The sequence below is a fragment of the Xiphophorus couchianus genome, chromosome 22, assembly GCF_001444195.1.
Source record: "Xiphophorus couchianus chromosome 22, X_couchianus-1.0, whole genome shotgun sequence".
In the NCBI taxonomy this organism is placed as follows: domain Eukaryota; kingdom Metazoa; phylum Chordata; class Actinopteri; order Cyprinodontiformes; family Poeciliidae; genus Xiphophorus; species Xiphophorus couchianus.
In genome coordinates, this window is record NC_040249.1 from 10,363,268 (window position 1) to 10,383,080 (window position 19,813).

The window sequence follows — 19,813 nt, forward strand, 5'->3', positions numbered from 1 at the left end:
GAAAGGTTTGAACAGACTGAAAAGTTTGTTCTACACATTCAAGGGTAGGTAGCAACAAAACAAATGAGAGATAGCCTTGTGTTGTGTAGTTAGCATAGATGTATTGCATGGTTTTACATGTATTACACTCGGTTCATTGAGACATGTTACTGTTTCCTTAGTGAAGTGGGAGCTGAGGGTAAAAAGCACATGTGCATTTCGATGACATGTTTAAATTACAGTACCACATAGAGGCCTGGCATGACAACAGCAGGTTCTAGGTGCATTGGCGGTCTCATGTAAATGTACCCTAAGGGCACTTGTTTCTTTTAAAGAAATTAAAAAATATATTCTAAAATGTGTATGCTCAACTTACATATAAAAAAGGCACTTTTAACTTTAGCATAGTAACCAAATAAATTGTTTTAACTAGTGTTTTTCAATGAGATTTAAGAAATGTGTCTGGCAATCAGAATGGTGTTAGGTGTGGGAGGATTCATATGAGGTCCTGATCCATTAGTTGTGAGTCATATCAGTGGTACTGAGTCATTCAGTACTCCCTCCAAAGACCTTACAAGGTAGCCATGACAGATCAGTCAAGGAAAGGTGACAGAAAGCTTCAAATGGCAAATTTGAAGCTTTGAGCCACTCTGTCTGTAAAAATAGTCTTAGCTTAAAATCCATCAACTACTGTCAGTTGGTTGATAATACTTAGATTTTCTAAAAGCTTGGACATTTTTTTCTTTTTTTTAAGAGTAATAGTGGACTTGCCAAATAATAAGCTAATATGATTTTAAGTAAATTTCAGGGCTACCAGCAGCAGAGATGTTTCCAAAAAATAACACAAGTAATTTCATTTTATTTAATCTGATTTGTGAATATTTTTAGAATGAACGTGCCCAGGCTGAAAGAAACAAATGAATGCAGACTGTCGCCACAGAGTCTGAGACACTTTGCTTAACAAGTCACAGGGCAATTTGATCTAATAAGGAAAAGGCTACGGAGCCACCAGAGCAAAACATCACTTTTATGTCAACTCTCTCAACCTTTTACTCTGTGAAACAGTTTGAAGGTGGGTGGAATAGGCAGAGGGCAGGGGTCCCTGCAGTTAAGGAAGATGGTCGTAGGCCACTGCGTTTTTAGCAACAGAGGCACAGGTGGCAAGTGCATGGGTTAATAGATAGGGGAATGCAGGAAAAAAGCAACAATGAGTCATCCCATGGAACGCCTCAGAGATATGACAGGCGTAAAGGAGGGATGCAGAGAAAGTCATTCATGAGGACAAATTGAGACCAGCCATTTCGGAGATGTAAAACTCTCCCCTGTGCTCTGCAATTTAAAAGCACTAAAAAGCTGAAAGATAAAATGTAACATAGGGAGTTGTGCACTACGCAGTATTAAGCCTGTCTTCTGTGATTTATTCTGCAGTTAAGAAATGTAAGCTTGACAGAAGGTTTTCTGATAATGAGGTGTGCTGTGTCAGTACACCGTATAGGCATGCTCGGATGTGCAGCACTATGCTAGCCTGTGGTGAGAAAGCTGTGTGTGAATTTCTAGCAGATGAAAGTAGACAACACGATACCAGAACTCCCCGTTTGTTCCTACTGTGACACCCTGCTTTTCCTCTCATTGCCGCCTCCAGTTCCTATTAAAAACTTTCACCTTTCAGCTTATCTTACTTACGTGGCGGCTGCCCAGAAATACTACGGACAAACCTCAAAAGTCTAACTTGTGGGAAAAGAAATTATTTCACAAATACTGGATTTTATACACTAGTAAAACATGTTATTTGTCCTAAATGTCTTTAAAAGCATAATAATTTGAACTTCACATATTGTGAAGTTATTAAATTGATACTGACTGGGGGCAGTAACATGTAAGAGGCAGAAGGAATCAGGTGTTGACCTTTTACAATCTAATCTTGTATTACAAACATTCTAAAATTATTCCAAAGGAAAAACAAAAATAGAACTGCTTTGACGGAGAGATAAAAAGTCCCCAGATTTCACTGAAAGATTAATAAATATACCTCAAAGTGACAACATAATATACTGGAAGACCAGATGCTATTTTTATTATATGGTTTGGTGTGTTCACCAACTCAAAGAGCAGAATCCATCAAGTAACTATATATTTATCACAGAAGAACCATATGGAAATGAACCAAACATTTGGCCAAGTTTGATGTTTTTTGCACTGTAATGAAAAAAAACATTACAGTGCAAAAAGTAATTTGATATTAAAATGACCCTGATCTTACAACTGTGGTGCTACCTTAAATATTTTCAGTAAAAGCTGGTACACAAAAGTTTAAACACGTTATGTTTGTTTATGTGTATGTACTTCCTGTTTTGTTTTATTATTTGTTTGTTCTGCTGCCTTTCCTGATGTGATTGCAGTGGCTGTAATTTCCAATGCTGCAAAATCTTCAGATCGAGACATCCAAGGGAAAAATGGCATTGTTGCTCCTTACCTGTTAACTGAATGTTAAGAACAACAATCAGCTAAGTAGCGTTTTTATACTGTCAGAGTATTACAATTGTTCTATAATCAAGTGACTAATTTATCTGTTTTATACGTGTTATTTTGATATTCAAATGGTTGTATTAATATTTTTAATGCATCAGGTGTTTCGTTGGCCTTTTCTGTCTGCAAAGTTGTTGAATGAATTATGAATTGCACTATAAGAATACACTTATCTTGTTTTGCTTTACTATTTCAATTATTTTCATCACCATTAGTTCTTTTTTTTTCCTGCGCCATTTTGTCCTTATTTTTAGCACTCTCAGCTCACTACATTGTCAGTTAATTGCTTCCCACCAATAAACCTTATAAGGACTAACTTTTTTATTATGTCTTGAAAAGTAAGGTTCAATACATAATAAAAATAAAAACCCTACCCAGTTAAATATCCAGTGGTATCATATATACCAATATTTTTGAGGTTTAACAGAAAAAGTTCATGACCCAGCCTTATTGCAATGGTTATCAAGTAAAGTTTTTTGATAAACAACGTAACTTGGTACATTTAGCATGTGACAGTCAATCAATTTAAACTGTAATCAGGCCAAACACAAAATTAAAAATCCTAATATTGATTTCTGTTGTCAATATGCTTTTGTTTCATCTTTGAAAACAACAAACGGTGTGCTAGCTCCTTTGAGTCAGTTTGTTATCCTAAGAGCTTGCCAAGCCTGCACCACACCCATTTCTTTCCTTCTACTCCTTCCATCTCCCTCTGCCTGCTGCAGGGCACGTCTGCTGAGGTTTGCCAAGCATAAACAGCAATTCATCCTCGTAAAGACAAATCACATCAATGCTGAGTGGATTTTTTTTGACGGAACTGATACATTTTGGCAAATAACCAGTGAAGACACTGTACAGCAAAAACAACAAGGAAAAAGGTGAGAGAAGCTCAAGATGTGGAGGGCCTGAGGGGCAACAGTTTCTAATGAAGAAATAGGAAGGGAATGGAGTAGATGGTTAATTTAAAGCCTGGATTTAAACACAAAAGACATGACATAAAATACAAAGAATTGTGGATTTGGTGAATTACAACCATTTTATATTAAGCCAATTTTCATGTTCTTGTGATACCACTTATTTTGTGAAATGGACCAATCCCGCTTGTAGTAAGAGGGAATGGAAATTGTACCCAAGGATGATCTAGACACATTAACGTCCACCATTTTCTCCCTGATGTATATAGATTTTTCCATGATGTCACACAAGGAAGCAGTGTTTGAGGTGTATTTTAAAATTCACACATTTGAGTTTAATATTTAAACTTAAATGTATGAATAAACTTATCACAAACCACAACATAATTATCTGTATTTTCCAAACTTATTAAAGGGAATGGTAATCTTAGTTTTTCAATTTTAAATAATAAAAACATCTCTAAAAGATCATTCTGGTATTTATGATGCAGAACATATTTTGGTAAATCTAAGAGAACCAAAGTACAAAATATTAGGCCTGATTTATCAGAGTACAAAAAAGCGTGTTACTTTTTCACAGTGTATGTAAATATCTGGTTTCAATTCTAAAGAAAATATGGTGTGACATTTTCCTCACATAGGTAGACACACACATTACAATGACATAAACAATGTCAGGCTGAAAAGTGTGAATGACAGCTGTTTTCTGGGCAGGGAGGAAGGCAATCATGGGGATGTGAGAAAACATTTATTTTCACCACAACGGGATGTTTGAGGAAACACGGAAATAAAGTAAAAAAACAAACTAAACAAAAAACAACAAAAAAACACCATTTCAAAATGGTACATAATCTCTCCTTACTGCCAAAGCACACAGATATGCATACACTGAGCAAGTTTGCATACACAAGCTGATAACAGACGAGGACAAAAATGCTGGCAAAAGCACACAGAGAGAGGAAAAAGTGGCAAAGAAAAATGATGTGCCCTGTCAGAGGTTTTACTCTCCAACATGACTGTTTGAGCTGGATTTTTGTCGCTTTATATAACAGTGATTAGAATGCTTTCACTTTTTTGTGTAAAGACAGACAGATGTGTTGCATTTATAGTGTTTCCAGATGATAGGGGTCAAAATGCAGAAGGCCAAGAAGTGTGAGGGTGGATGGGAATAGGCAGAGGGATGACCACAGGGATTAGAGAGCGAGCCGTGTGAACAGATGGTCCCTGGTTGCCACCCAAGATCCCATTAAGAAAGATGGCAGGCCTGACCTATTTCTGGACCCACCATGGCATGTAAATCCACTGTCCATAGAGATAGGGAGAATATCTGCATTCAGGTTTTATAATCCTTGCTATTTTTCTTGGACATTATAGGATTACATGCATTGTTACAATACCAGATGCAAAACATAGAAATCGACTTTGTGAGATGCTGGGATAATGTGGCACACAAATCCTGTCCAAGTAGTCGCTTCCTTCTTCATATACCGCGCCCTTCAGAGCTTAATGAGGTTTTTTGATAGAGCAACTGGGATGATGTGGCTGTCAAAGAACCGATGAGTTATCCATTTCGAGGCCCTCCCACCTACAGAGGATGGGCTTTTCTTTCACTCTTCTTCCAAATGCAATGCCACTGTGCAGACAGCTGAGATACTTCCTCAGTCGCAGGTAGTTTATCTCTACCAGCGACGATTCACGATTAGTTGTAGCAATAAACTTTATTTGAGAAATATTTATTTTTTATGTAAAAACAATACAGTAAAAACACTGTATTGGTTTTTAGAAATTGAAAGGAAATGTCACACGGACGTTGCCATGTCGTTTACGTTGCAATGCATTCTGGGTACATGACGCATGCTAGGTTCCAGCTCCGTTCAGCCAAAACTGCAACGAGTAACGTCGTTAAGCCTTTTCAATTTGAATGGAAGCACATGAAAATTTGTGACATTGTAGAAATCACAAAGGATAATGAAGATGAAGAGAGGCAAATGGAAAAAGGAAAGATTCGGCCGAAGAAGCTGGTGTTTTTGTTGCTTCTGCCACCTTCAGCTTCCTACATGAAACAACGAATGACATGTACCTCTGGTTGGACTGTGTGATCCGGTCAGTAGTTGACGTGCTCTTAGGATATGTAGCAGGTGAAAGGGAGCTTCATGGCAACAGTGAGGCAAAAGTCAAAAACCTGACAACAGTTATCAAGTGTTTAGAGCCTGAGATGATAAATGAACAGCTGAGCAATAAGCTTGCAAAGAAAACGCTGGTTTGAGTGACGTGAAAGGCAATTGTGGCAGGTAGAACAGGCTTGCAATCCAAAAGTTGTGGGTTCAATTCCAGCCTCCTCCTGCCTTAGGTTGATGTGCCCCTGGGCAAGACACTTAGTACAAAAAGAGGTTCCAATCTATTAATGGTATTTGAATGTGTGTGCATGTTGGAAGCTGAATATCAAATGGTCTAGGAATATCTGTTTGAAATCCCTAGATATCAGATAGACCTCTGCAGTGGTTATTGCACCACTGCAGAGGTGATAGCAAACTAAATAGCAAAAGCTGAAGTCCTACAAGGAGTAATTATAGTAGCAGCAGCAGAAGAAGAAAAGATGAAATGAAGCTTTAAGGTGTGTAAATGTATTGTCTTTCAGAATGTTGTTTACTCAATGTGTTAAGAATATAGCGTGTAGATGTACACTAATATTGCAGGACAAATTTAAAGTCTATGTATCTGTCCATCTAGGTATCTAGAAGTTGTGTTGTACTGCATGGTAGGCATAAAACGAGTATTATCGCTCAAGAATGAGAATTAAGAATGAGCTAGCAACTGTTACTCCCACGCCTAGACAACTAGACTCCCTTCTGTTGTTAGGGTTAAGCAAAGATATTGTTTTTCTATTGAAAGTCGATAAACATGTTTTGAATATCAGCAGACTGTTATTCTACTCAGACCTCAGTCATTGAAAACAGCATTTCACCTACAAACTAACAAGGAGCCGTATGGCAATGATTGAAATATAAATTCCGGTACTGTTCCAGCTTTGACAAGTGAAAAATACGACTGCATATTTTATATGCACTGCAGATGTGATTGTTTTGAAACATAAAAATAACATATGTAAGAGAGTTCATCACAAGATATATGACAACATAAAAGACAGCTTGTTTGGCTAGACCATACTAAAAGTTTAATCAGTCTACTTCATTCATTCCATAACAACTTTTTTGGTGTGTTTCAAACCATTTTCCTGTTGGAAAAACCCAACTGTCACCAAATAAACCTTTCTGCAAAATTTTGCAGGATGCACAGGGAGTGGAATTATGAGTTTGTCAGAAAACTATCAAATAAATAAGCTCTGTGTTTTCTAATAAGTACAGTGGTGAATTTTCCAGTCTGCGCTGCTTGCATGTCCACAATAATACATTATTCACTTAAAGAAGTTAGCAAGTAGATATTCCTGTGGTTTGAATGTGTCCGGCATCAAATTGTCTGCCGTTTGGCTAGTGAGAAAGAGTCAACCTCATACAACAGTGAAACCTATTAATTTCAAAAAATTTTATACTGTAAAATATGTTTGCTGAATGAATTACTTACTGATGCTACAGGAAAAATGTTATGCATGTGCAACTCTAGAAGAAAGGGTTGCAGAGAACTACATAACTCCATACCAAGTGAATATTTGCCAGACAATTCAATAAGTTCGAGGGTGTACTTGATCTTTCACTAACAGCAAAGTCATCAAGGGAAACAAATGATCAGGAATGGAGGGCTCTGACTAACACAAACAATCAATCTTTATCAGGTTTTGTTTCTTTTGCCACCAGGATGGAATGAAGAAACTTATTTTTTGTTTGTTTTGTTTTTTTTTGTCCTAGCTTGCTTTCCCCAGGCAGACAAAGTCCTTAATGTCAGATGACTGAGCACCGCCACACAGCAGTTCCTATGGTTACCAACCAGGTTCTGCATACACGGATACTCCTTTCAAATTCTGATCTGCAGTGAAACACTGATGGAAGAGCAAATTCTTCAAAAAGAAAAAAAAATCACCTCACCACCCACATGTGAACACATCCACACATGCACACATATACCGAAGTTTTCATGCTCCTACAGCATGTATGGAAAAATACTTTCAAACAAGAACTCACAGTTGCACACGTTCCACCCACATGATGAACCAGTCACTCACCTGCATGGAGCAATTTTGCAGTGTTGTGCTGCATATCGTTACAGAGAGCATGTAAGTAAACACAGCCTGCTGGGCTGAATTATCAGCTTCACCAGAAGTAGCGCATATCACAGTAGGTGATACACAGGGATATCTCTCTAAGCCTAGAAACCCCATTCAAAGCAGCCAGTGCCTTATTTCTCCTTGGCTGGAACAAACATACTGGTTTACTTTTAATTTGCTTCTATGTTTTTGTTGGTGTTTCTCTCTGCCCCTGATTTCCTTGCTTCAATTCTCTCCCTCACACTTCCAGCTAACAGAAATATACATACAGGGCAAATTGGGAGCACTCTGTTAGAGCAGAAGATGAAAGGAAGAAGAGAGATGCGTTCCATGCCAGGAGAGCTGTGTGAGTGGGAAAGTGATGAAAGAGAAGCTCATTTAGTAAATTGACAGCTCCCTTCAGGATTTTTCATCCTCCCCACTATAAAAGGACGGAGCCTTCCTCAACTCTGAACTATCCTCATCAGGCATGAGGAAGCTGTCACATTCCAGCAAACGTTAACAATGACAGCATTCGTATTTTATGTTGGATTCATCTCTCTCTCTCTATTTCCAACTCCCACGGATGTTTCATTCAGTCCACAAATGCACAGTGGATGTCTGTACAAAACAGACCAAGTGTGACTGAAAGAGAGCTAGAAAACAGCAGAAAAAGAAAAAACAAATGTCCTTAAACATAAAGTCAGCTACACTAGCAGAGAATACCAAAACCCATCGACTGAGAGTATAGTAGTAGCGGTTGATATAATTGATACAATTTGTATTGTTTTAGTTTGGTCAAAATTGATATAAACCGAAAAATCTCATCTCCCCAAAGTGGCACACAATTTCACACGACAATACTGCAGACAGAAAGATGTAGATGAAGTTGCAGAATAAAGGTAAAAAACAAATATATTGGTCAGATGAGTAGGGATGGGCTGCACAGTGGCGCAGTTGGTAGCACTGTAGCACTGTTGCACTGTTGCTGCAAGGCAACTGTGCCTTGCAGCAACAGTGCTACCAACCCGGGGTCTTTCTGCACGGAGTTTGCATGTTCTCCCTGTGCATGTGTGGGTTCTCTCTGGGTACTCCAGTCTCTCTAAATTCTCCCTAGGTGTGAGTGTGTGTGTGTGTGTGCATGGTTGTTTGTCCTGTCTGTCTCTGTGTTGCCCTGTGACAGACTGGCAACCTGTCCAGGGTGTATCCCGCCTCTCGCCCCGAACGTTAGCTGGAAATAGGCACCAGCACCCCTGCCGACCCCACTAGGGATTAGGGTGTTAGAAAATGGATGGATGAGTAGGGAGGTTAGCTACTCCGGGAATCAATAGAAAAGTCTTGGTGTTGCACTCTAAACTAAACCAACACCAGATCATGATGGCCTATTTTCGGCCAAATAATGTTCACGAGTATTTGTACTGGAACACACGTACAATACACGCCGACAGACTGACCCAAGAGAGGGAGAAAAAAGTTGGGCTACAGCTTGCAGAACTACACCATCAAAACAGCAGAGATTAAGCAGCAGAGACTTGTCCAATGTGGAAAATGGACAAGACAAACTTATTCCGACCAAAGAAAAAGTTTGCATAGAAGTTTGCATAGAGAATAGCCAAATAATTTGAGGCTAAAACATTTTACTTGATCTGAATTGTTGATTTAGGTCCGTTGTTTTCATTCATGTCTGAAGAAGAGAAACCTACCAGAACCCTGCCTGTGAGTGTCTGAGCGGAGATCATGACACCAGCCCAGTCTTTGACTGAAGTCATCCATCCCACCTCGCTGGCTGCTGCCTCCTCCTTCTCATCAGGACCTTTTGTTGTCTTGTCTGCTGTCGGATTGTTGGCAGGGTTATTCACCTTTTGAGCCTCCTGGGAAAAAAAAAAAAAAAAAAAACAATCATATGAGTAAATAAAATGGAAGAAAGTTCATTTATGTTTGTTGCAAGGATAGGGATCATGCCATGCCGACTCCCATCTGCTATATACCAAATATGTATGTCCATGTATGATTTCACATAATGACAGAATGTGTTGTGCTCTAGCCGAGCTGCACAGATGGTTCTTTATATTAACTGTCCCTAATGTCACGCAGGCATTTCAGCACTCTGTCTTGCATCCGAATGACTGAACAGAGTTGCATTGCAGTTCGTTGACATGCTATGCTTGGCAGAAACACTGCGTGCAGCTGTTCCTCTCCAGCCATTCACTCACTCCTGACTTGACACTAGCTGGCATTTAGTTTCCCTCTGCTCCTGGCAAAAAAAATCTAATGAGTAGATTTCTTTGTGTTCTGAAGCCCCTGAAGCATTGAAGTCCTCCCATTTAACATAGATTCAAATATACCAGGAGGTTTTTCGTGCATAGTATGGAACTCTCTCATTAAAGCTGCGGCTGGGCCTCAGTGATTGCCTCCGAAGAGAACCAATGGAACCACATAACCTTTAAACGTGTGATGTCAGGATTAAAAGTTGACCCAATCAAAGGAGACACAGTAAGCAAACCATTACTCACTTAGGCTTCACATGCACTTAAAGCAAGTCTTAAAATGCCACTCTTCACAGTAACAGTGGACAAGTAGCCATCAAAGCAGAATGTTTGCTCTGTCAACGCAGCAAAATGTCTTCAAATGTTGGATGTCAAATGATGACAGCTTTTTTAGTATGGCCTTCCTTTGGCTGCATCTAAAAAAAAAAGATGATATAAACTGAAATAAATTGTGCTTAGACTGACTTTTCTAAAAGCGGCAGAGGCCAAAGAACCACCAAGTTGATCTAATCTCTGCGAACATTCAATATTCAAGAAAAGCACAGTGAAAACTTACTACGTCTGCAGGGTATAAGAACAGAGCTGTTACCCATGAACCCAAGAGTGTTCTGTCCATATCAAGAAGCTTGCTGGGTCAAATTGAATTACATTTCATAATGACATGGCATGGACACAGCTGCCATTTTCCTAATTTCATTCCGACCCCATAACAATGCTAATAAACTGGGCCTAAAAAAGCCTGACTTAGTCATCAGATCATTATCTGTTCATGCCATAGGGCCTTTCTGTGCTCCAGTAGATAATTCATTTACTTGAGCTTTATCCGGGTTTCTGCAGGGTTTTAAATAAAGCCTAAAAATATCTCAAAGCTCAAGAAATATTTTAGTCTAAATCTTAACTTTCAGCATGTAATTAGCTTGGGAACCAAAATACAAAATCTCAATTACGCTTTGCCATGGATACATTTTTATTGTCGCAGATTTATTTTGTTGGGTTTTTTTTTTTATGTACGAGTCTGTTTATCAAATAATTTTTTATATCAGAAAAAGATGGCATGAGCAGAGGTGGACAGAGTCCCCCAAAATTTGTACTTATGTAAAAGTACAACTGCTTCAGCACATGTATAGTTGAAAGTAAAAAGTAGCCTCTAAATAAGTCAGTGAAGTAAAAAAAAAATGGTAACAAGTCTATTTAAGTACTTTGTAACAAATAACATTTGATTTAATCTTTTAAAAATTATGCAATTTTGAAAATCATATAATGAAATAGACTAAAATATACATTTATGCACAAAGTATTTTAAAGGCGTATATCTATATATTATATTAAGTAAATATTATAATTACTAATTAACAAATTCAGACACAAAACACTTTTCCAAATTCCAAAGACTTCTGAAACCAATACTTTCAGCAGGTGGAACAGGGTAAAATACTTAAAGTCACAACCTCTACTGTCAATAGTTATTAATTTGACCTCCAAATGGTACAACAGGCTCAGCAGGTAGACAATAAAACAATGAAGCTTGTGGACACAAAGTATCAGTTTAGCATAAACTGTGGGTATTTGTGTCTGGTTTTTGGTTAAAACATGTTTAATCCTCATTTAATTGTTTCTCATAGTGGGGAGAATTTCTAGAACTGTCAAGCAAGAGTAAAATTTGTTTTTTTATTTTTCTAACGTAAAATATAAAAGCATGGTACAGTAAAATTACTCCCAAAAGTACTTTTACTTTACTTGAGTAAAATAATTTAGTTAAGTAAATGTAACGTACTCCTTGTAATCATCAGAATGTTTCTATGCCAATACGAGATGAGACTTTATGGTCATTTCCATTTTGGAAAAATCCATGGCTGCCATTTTTTGTCAAATTGCTTTCTTACTATAGAATTATAAACATTGACTGAGGTTTGGTGGAGTCCTAAATACTTAAAATTTGCTTTATTAACAGACTGATGATGTTGCTTCTTATACTATTAAATTTCATTAAATGTGGACATGATGTGTTACTTTCCAAGATATTTTAGCTTCCTTGAAGTTGTCAAACAGCTTCTGTTTAAGCAAATTCTTGATTCTACAGCTCTGGAAATTTACCTTTTACATTTAATTAGCATTTAACAGGGGGTATAATACCTTTCTAAATAGAGCCAGGTTGATTTGGATAGCTGTAGCTATGCTCCTGTATGCATCTCTGCTGTCTTTTGCTGCAGTTACTCCGCATGCATGCAGATCATTTTGTGCTGGGATGTGTGAAGTTTCACAGAATAGTTATGCGGGTGTGTCATACACCACGTCATTTACTCCGTATACAGAAGATCCCATCCTCATGTGCACACAGCACACACCACTAAGGAACAGAAATCACATCTAGTTTGTGAATTCCAGGTCTAGCTCTTTCTGGCACGTGTGTGCATATTGGATGCGATTATATGAATAATGGATGCAGTCACAAATTGATGGCTTTGCAGATCAGAGGAGATAATGTAAACAACGTATTTCTTCCAGTTCATTTGAGTCATCCACAGTAGGCTAGGCTAGGGGGAAGAAGCACTGAAGCATACTGTTATGGGAGAATCCATCTGCTAGCTATAAATAAACCCCTGTGATGTCAAACTGTTGGGGAAGACAGGGAGCAGCCGCAATCAGAGGATATTTTGCAAGAAAATGGCAGGCTTTGCCCATTTTTTTCTTTAATATTGTTTTTTAATAACAGTTTTCACTGCTCATTCTGCATTAACAAAATGAATGTACATTTTTGATACTAAAACTCAGTCACTTTTGATGTCATCTCTTTTATAGCACTCTGTTTCTCCTTAAGGTTTTCATAACCAATCAAAAAATATATATTTTACAGGCATAAGTTCAAGCTGAGAGGCAAAAAGTAAACAAATCCTATTTCCTATTACCACTTTTGGGTAATTTTTACATTGGTAACAGAACAGGGAACCAGTTTTCGCAGTGAGCTATGACAGGAGCTGCAGGTAGCAGGCTGTGCACGTCCGACTTCCCACCAAAGCAAACAACTTCACCGCACCCCGCTGCTGCGTGAAAAACTACTCCAGACATGCTCGGCAGGAGATCGGGTGATGCAAACTTTTAGTGACAGACTTAGTTCATTTTCTTTTAAGAGCTCCTCAGAGTGTTTACTGCGATACGTAACCACTCAATGAGTTTTTACCACAAGTAGTAAGCACTGTTGTAACCAAATCATACGAGACTAAGCGGCACTAAAGTGTCAGTGAAGTGCTACCTTTGAGACCTAGATGATGCAAAGTGATTCCTACTTGATTGATTACAGTATCGCTTCTTACTTGCACATTTGATGCACAAAAAATATTAAAATGCCTTATTTTTCTTGGATTATTATGCAAGTTATTAGTGTCTGCTTATTTATTCACATAATATGAACAAATATCACATAGACAACATCCAAATGACCTCATTAGGTTGTTTTTTGTTTTTTGCTTTCACCCCTGAACAACTCAGTCTTAAGCACACGTTTTGAATTTCCAGTTTTAAATCTTCTTTATCTAGTTCATCTGCCTACATCAGGGGATCTTTTTATGTAACAATACAGATGAGCATTGTTAATATTAGGACTGTTCCAATTATGAGAATAGTCAAGGGAGGTCGGCTAATAATCTGCAAGACAGTGACAGAAAAAAAAAATCCTTGACACAAGAAGGAAGTCACAAATTAACTGACAGAGCAAAATCTACAGGACAAAGACAAGAAGACAAGGCGGAGAAGTCATCATATACCAATAATGCGAAGATAGTAGATGTAATGTTGATAAGCATGAAATTAAAAGACATCATGAGGCAGACAATTGTAGCAAAAATGACACCAAGAGAGAGGTAGGACAGCCACTGAAAGTAAAAAAATGGGCAATTGAAGAGATCAGATGGGAGACAAAAAGATAATGGTGATGTGTAAGACTAAAAGAAGAGGGAAAAGAGACAGGAGGTCATGCCCATCTGACCCCGCTTATCTAACAGAAGTTGGCTTCTAGGCAGCTGTTCCTCTGGCTTCAACTCGCATCGCTCGGGAAAACTCTACTCCAGTGTGGTGGGTTATTTATAGCCTCAGCCTATGAGACATGAAAGTATTGAGACTCATAACTTGCCGCAGTTACCCTGTGTCCCTGGGTTACAGGCCTCCACAGGGTCAAAACAAACAGGAGAGCAGGAGTGTATTTAAATATTTATTTACAATATTTCATAAACATCTGCTTAATCCATAAAAAGGTCAAGCTTGTTGATCCATATAGAATGATAAGGCAAAATGGTATGAGAAAATCACTACCAGATCACCTTTTCTAGGGCATTACTGCAGACAATAAAGCAAAAGGGTCAAAATTAAGCAAAAAAAAAAAAGTAATTATTTTCACTTCAGACCATAGGAATGTTCAGGTGAACTTTACTGTTCACCTGAACAGTAAAGTTCTGTAGTGTAGATCTTCAAGCCCAGTGTTTGCCCAGACTACCATGTGTCTGATTTAAGGATTACACAGACCGTAATCCATCTGATCAGAACAGCGACAACGTGAATCCATATCCAAACAAAATTCATGCACAGGGAATGAGAGGAAAGCCAGTAAATCTTCATATGTAATAAAGTGGAAACTGCGATCACTTGGGTAGAGAATACAAAAGTAAAATATATTGTAAAATATCCAAGAAAGCAGAGTCAACAGAAACAAATCTATGCCAAAAAACACAATGGGCTAGAGAACACTTCAAAAAATGTTTTAGATCTTTAGTTTTCTGTAAAATATTGTTAGTTTTCTTTGTCACTGTGTGTATATGTTACATCCCTGAATTTTGCCGTGCATTTACATGTGAAATGATGGAATCTGCTTTGTCCCGAGAATTCACGCAGGTTACTGTGTGCCAGAATGTGTAAGGCTTCGCTGAATGGCTGTGTGGGTGCATCATACGGCAGTGTGGAGTGTCAGCACGGCATATCATAAGACGGGTAATGTTATTATTCTGTCATTGCAACAGAATCTGAGTAGCACTTATGTAAAATTTATAGCAGTGCTGCAAGTGTGCGATATATGCGGATTTTCAAGGTTGTGATGTTTATTCATTGTGTCAACAAAAAAAAACTGCCAGTCGGGATTGACTGGCCATCAGATTGTGTCTCCAAACTATTGTGTCAGATGCATGCAGAATAATTATTTACTTATAAATATCTCTCTTCCAATGGCTATATTTTCTACTTCATCACTTGTGGCTTAGTAGAGAAAAAAAAATAGTAATAAATTTTTTTTTTTTTTAAATTCACAGAAACAGCTAAGGCATAAAATATAACTTTTTTTATGGTAAGTCAATGACTAAATCTTCGGAAGATACAAAACGTTCACCAATCTGCAGAATGCCATCATTCCCTTCATACTACACTCGTTGTGAAGCTTTGTAGACACCAAACTATAATGTGGGATTTACAATACAGAAAAACAGGGAAAAAACGCCACTAGTTTACGTCTCTTTGCATCCCCTTCCGGAAAGCTCACCCATCTGCATAACAGGAGAAGAGCTCTCCACCAAATTGCTGAACTCCAATTCCCCTTTTTGTTCCAACTGTGACATCCCTTCAACTGGCAGAGAGAAACAATAAGACAGTGATACACAAAACCCTAATGTAAGCCTGGCAGCGCTTGCTGTCCAAGACCCACATTCTTTCATGTCTCTTAGTTCAACCAAAAAAAGAAAAAAAGGGAAGAGCAATGCATCTGCATTAGTGTTACTTTCTTACATTCGCAGGGAAACTAAAAGAAAGAAATATCTTGAATGTACAGGCCTGCTGATTCATAGCGCTGGACTAAACTTTGTCCATTCATATAGCATTATAAACTTCAGAGGGCATGGGTAAAAATCGATTATGGAGTGAATTGTGGGTGACTGAAACATCAGATCATAATGATAGTCAGATCATTTCATATAAATCTAAAAAATGCTTTTTTCAAAAGTAAAAAGTTAAAGAATGGTCAAAAATCTGTTAAATATTTTATGTAATAAACAAGTTCATGCCTCATTAGCTGAATGCATCACAAAACAAACATCATAGATTTTCTTCCACTGCCTTGCATGAAAATTCAGTTACTTTCACAAAACTCATTGTAGTTTAAAGGTATTTTATGTTATAGACTACATCATAAACACATTCTTGGTGAGATTTAAGTCTGAGCTATAACTCTACTCCCACTACTGTTTTTCAGTATGAGGATGGGTTAGATAGTTTTCCTTAAAGTGAAACTGTCTAAATATGTTAGTTAGGGTTCTATCTTTATGTTTCTGCACAAATGTTGAAATTTTTTTAGTTATCTAAAGAGGAACGGAAAATTGCAGCAAATGTGATGTTATTACAGTGGATAGCACTACATGTCCATCATACGTGCACATCTAATAATCGGTTGTTTTCAACTGCCAACCCATTTAATTCATTTTCCTCACGTCAACCTGGACATGGCTTGTTACTATGGTGATACACCAAGCTCGTGTCCGTGTTTTCTATGCAAATTAGGTGCAAATGGAGTACGCTTCAAGTTGGCCCATTTAATACACCAGGCAAATCTGCTTCAAGGTGATTGCTGACATGAGGAGACTTTAGGAGGGGCAGTTATTGTACCGAAAACACAAATTAAAGTAACACATTGTTTGCAGACTCCCTGTTATAATTATTATTAGTATTACCTCCAACATCACTTTTCCAGAGGTGCATACTGTACACATTTTTAAGTCTGTCAGAGGGAAGAAAGGAAAAAAATACCAAAATTAAAAACATTAACCTTTAATTATGCCACCTGAGGCTAATTTCCACTTTACTGTACTCTGATGTGCGAGCAAATAAATGTAAAAGTAGGACAATTACGACAAACTCAGTTAAACGTGCCAAATCAAAGTCCAAAATGATTTTGCAGTCAGATCTCGCAGATGTCTTTAAATTTGACCCCTCACAAGCCTCGAAGCAGGCTGCACATCATAAGAGCTAAGTGTACTAAACACTAAAATGCTGTTGCGGGTTTTTCAAAATTATGTCCATGTGATACTCTTCCTGTTTATCTGATGATAGCAAACAAAATGGACTTTATTTCAGAGGAACAGACATGTTGATATATACAGTATGTGCATTTATGGCATTTACTAATTTCCAGTTTGGTAAAATAGAAACTCTAGTTCATTTATCAGCACAGGGTCCTGATTAAGCAGTTTTTAAATAATCAGGAATAAATGTCCCAGACTGAAGCTGTACTTCTGGTACTTGCTGTTTGTGATTTAATCAGAAACAATTGCAGATAAAAACGCCACCTTTAAAAAAAAAGTTCCTCTCATCTGAAGTGGTTGTAAAGCTGTACTAGAGGCTGTGGACATTATTGTGATGATCTAACAATCTGGTGGTGCAAATTATTTGTCATGCAGAACAGAAGCGGGCAAGCAGTGGTGTTCTCACATATCCAATGACTGAAATAAAAACTGCAGCCTCAGACTCACTGACGCAAAATACCTAATGAAAAACCGATGCAGTTGCAGTGTGTTACTTTACAGCACATACATGGCAATTACTTTAGTTGAGTAAGAGACTTGGACTTGTTATCGGCAGGTTCCTGTTACCAACAGACTCTAATCTTGTCACGGGCAAAAAAATCTAAATCAAGACATCCCCACTCATGGCATTAATACAGAGTGTGTTCAAGCTTGTCTGGATGTCTGAGCCATACAGCCTGTGTCAGAATTCATAACTCTGTTATTACAAGCTTCAACGGTGGGACTGTAAGACGCAATAGTGGTCGGTTTTTAATAATGCAAGATTTTAAGCATGAGTGGTTATTGTAGTGCAATATGATAGATGAGCAAAGTGGAAAAAATCTAAAGCATGAACATGTACAGTTTTTTAAAGTTTTAAGTCTATGAAATTGATTCCTGGTTTTGATACTTGTCTCAAAAAGTACTGTTCAGCAAAACATCTTAAAATAAACCAATATGTCTACTATTTTAACAAATAGATAAAAAACCCTTACTATCTCAATGTCAGACTGTAGACTGGCTGATCTTTGGACTGCTTCATGTAGCCAACAACAGATTTTTCATTTTCAAGTATAAATGAACACATCTGGTGGCTTAATAATTAAATAAAAAAACAGGTATTCTTGTTTCTCTTCATTTAATGAGCAATTTTGTAATGCTATTTTCTAGAGTCTGTTAAACACCAGAAGTCAGTGAATTTTGAGAGTAGTACCTCTGACAGCAACAAAACAACCCTATCAAGCAGTCACCTGTCTTAACCTTGATCCCCCAATTACTCTCAGAACCCCTTAATGAGCCTTGCTCCTGAATACAGACAGACAGACGGCTTGTTTCTCTGTCAATAAGTGACTCAGCGAATAACAAGCAGAGCAGCTGAAGTCGGGGCCCCATTATCTCGTGCACAACAGGCCGTTGAGGTGTTTTCCACAAGCGGAAAACTACAAGGATTGAACCCATCGCCCTAATTGGCTCCCTGCTGTCTAACCTGCACTGATCAATGACAGTGCTCTATAAAGAGCAACATCCAAATATAAATGGGAGATGAACTTATCGTGGAGCATGGCAGTTGGAGGATCAGTGGAGTGGAGAAGAGATTTCAAATCAAACATGAAAACAGGCACATCGGAATCACAATAAAAGATTTAAGCCAAATAATTGAGTACATAGCAGAATAAGTTCAGGTTCATAATGTACTTATAACATGAACACGTCCTCACATTCCTCAAAATATTAAACATTTACTAATTCTTCTGTTTGGATTCAAAAGGAGAGCCACCTGGTATTTAATGAATCAGCTGCTCCACACAACATGGAACAATCAAAGCACAGAAGTGGGCAAGGCTGAATGATCCTACAGTCTTTGCATAATATATTAATGACGAACTGGTCCTTCAGCACTACAAGTCAACAGATGGGCATGTATGCAACACTATGGCCCATGCAGAAGGATTTTGGTAAACAAGTGTCGAAAATGCATGTCTATTTTTTTCTTCTGTTAAAAGCAGTTTCATATACCAGCACTGGAACATGTGCAAGTGCTTTAGTCATTTTCATTACTCTCACAGGAATGATTACCCCAACAGAGACATATTCTTCTTTGCCTTTACCTGCATGACTACCCTTCCCTGGCTGCAAAGTGAAGGTTAGCAACTGGTTTAAAATCTTCTCCTTGGTTCATTGACCCATTTAAAGCTTTGGGTTGGTTGTAGGTAACACTGTAGGGGAAGACACCCAGAGTAAAACTACTCCCAGGTATAGCATCCACCTGCCTCCACCTACAATAGGAACTGGGAGTACTTGACCTTCTATTAGACTATTTGACTAAATACGGAGGCTATTAGACCTCGACACAGGGGGTCAGGGTTCGAATCACGACTCTGGGTCCTTTACTGCACGTCTTCCCCATTTTCTTTCTCTATCCATTTCCTGTAAGATCAGCTACAAGTAAAATGCCACTTTTTCCAGAAAAACGTGGTTGGGTTTCTTTATTTTACAGCTTTGATGAGACATTTTTGCCTCTAGATCTGTCTCAAAAAGTTATTTCCTCTATATCTACACTTATCTGCACTTAGTCCATGTGATATTAAGAAAATAAACAATGTAACTGTCAAATGTGTGCTCTGAGTATCCACATATTGGATATCCCAAACACATAACCCAGTTAGTACCATCACTGCTTGTTGGAGATGGTGACAATGCTTACAATTAACTACTGTTATTTTATGTGGGAAAACATGCACAGAAAATATGTATAAGCAAAGAAAACACTAGTAATTTCTTTCTCCCTTTAATATTTGAATGTTGCTTCAAAAATTCCCCCTATACTAAAAAAAGTAGCTATTTTAAAAACTACATTTTAATTGCACTAAAAAAAGTTTCTTCAGATATCTTGACACCGTT

The 19,813-nt window shown here is 37.9% G+C and overlaps 1 protein-coding gene across 27 annotated transcripts in view; it reads right to left on the reverse strand.

Annotated features, from left to right (window-relative positions):
- The window catches only part of kcnma1a (potassium large conductance calcium-activated channel, subfamily M, alpha member 1a), a 166,008-nt gene that overhangs the window by 119,151 nt on the left and 27,044 nt on the right, over positions 1-19,813 (reverse strand). For all 27 annotated transcript variants that reach the window (XM_028006208.1, XM_028006207.1, XM_028006209.1 and 24 more), the window contains exon 2: positions 9,321-9,488. In XM_028006208.1, coding sequence (XP_027862009.1) covers positions 9,321-9,488 — 168 coding nt within the window. The remainder of the gene's footprint in view (positions 1-9,320; positions 9,489-19,813) is intronic.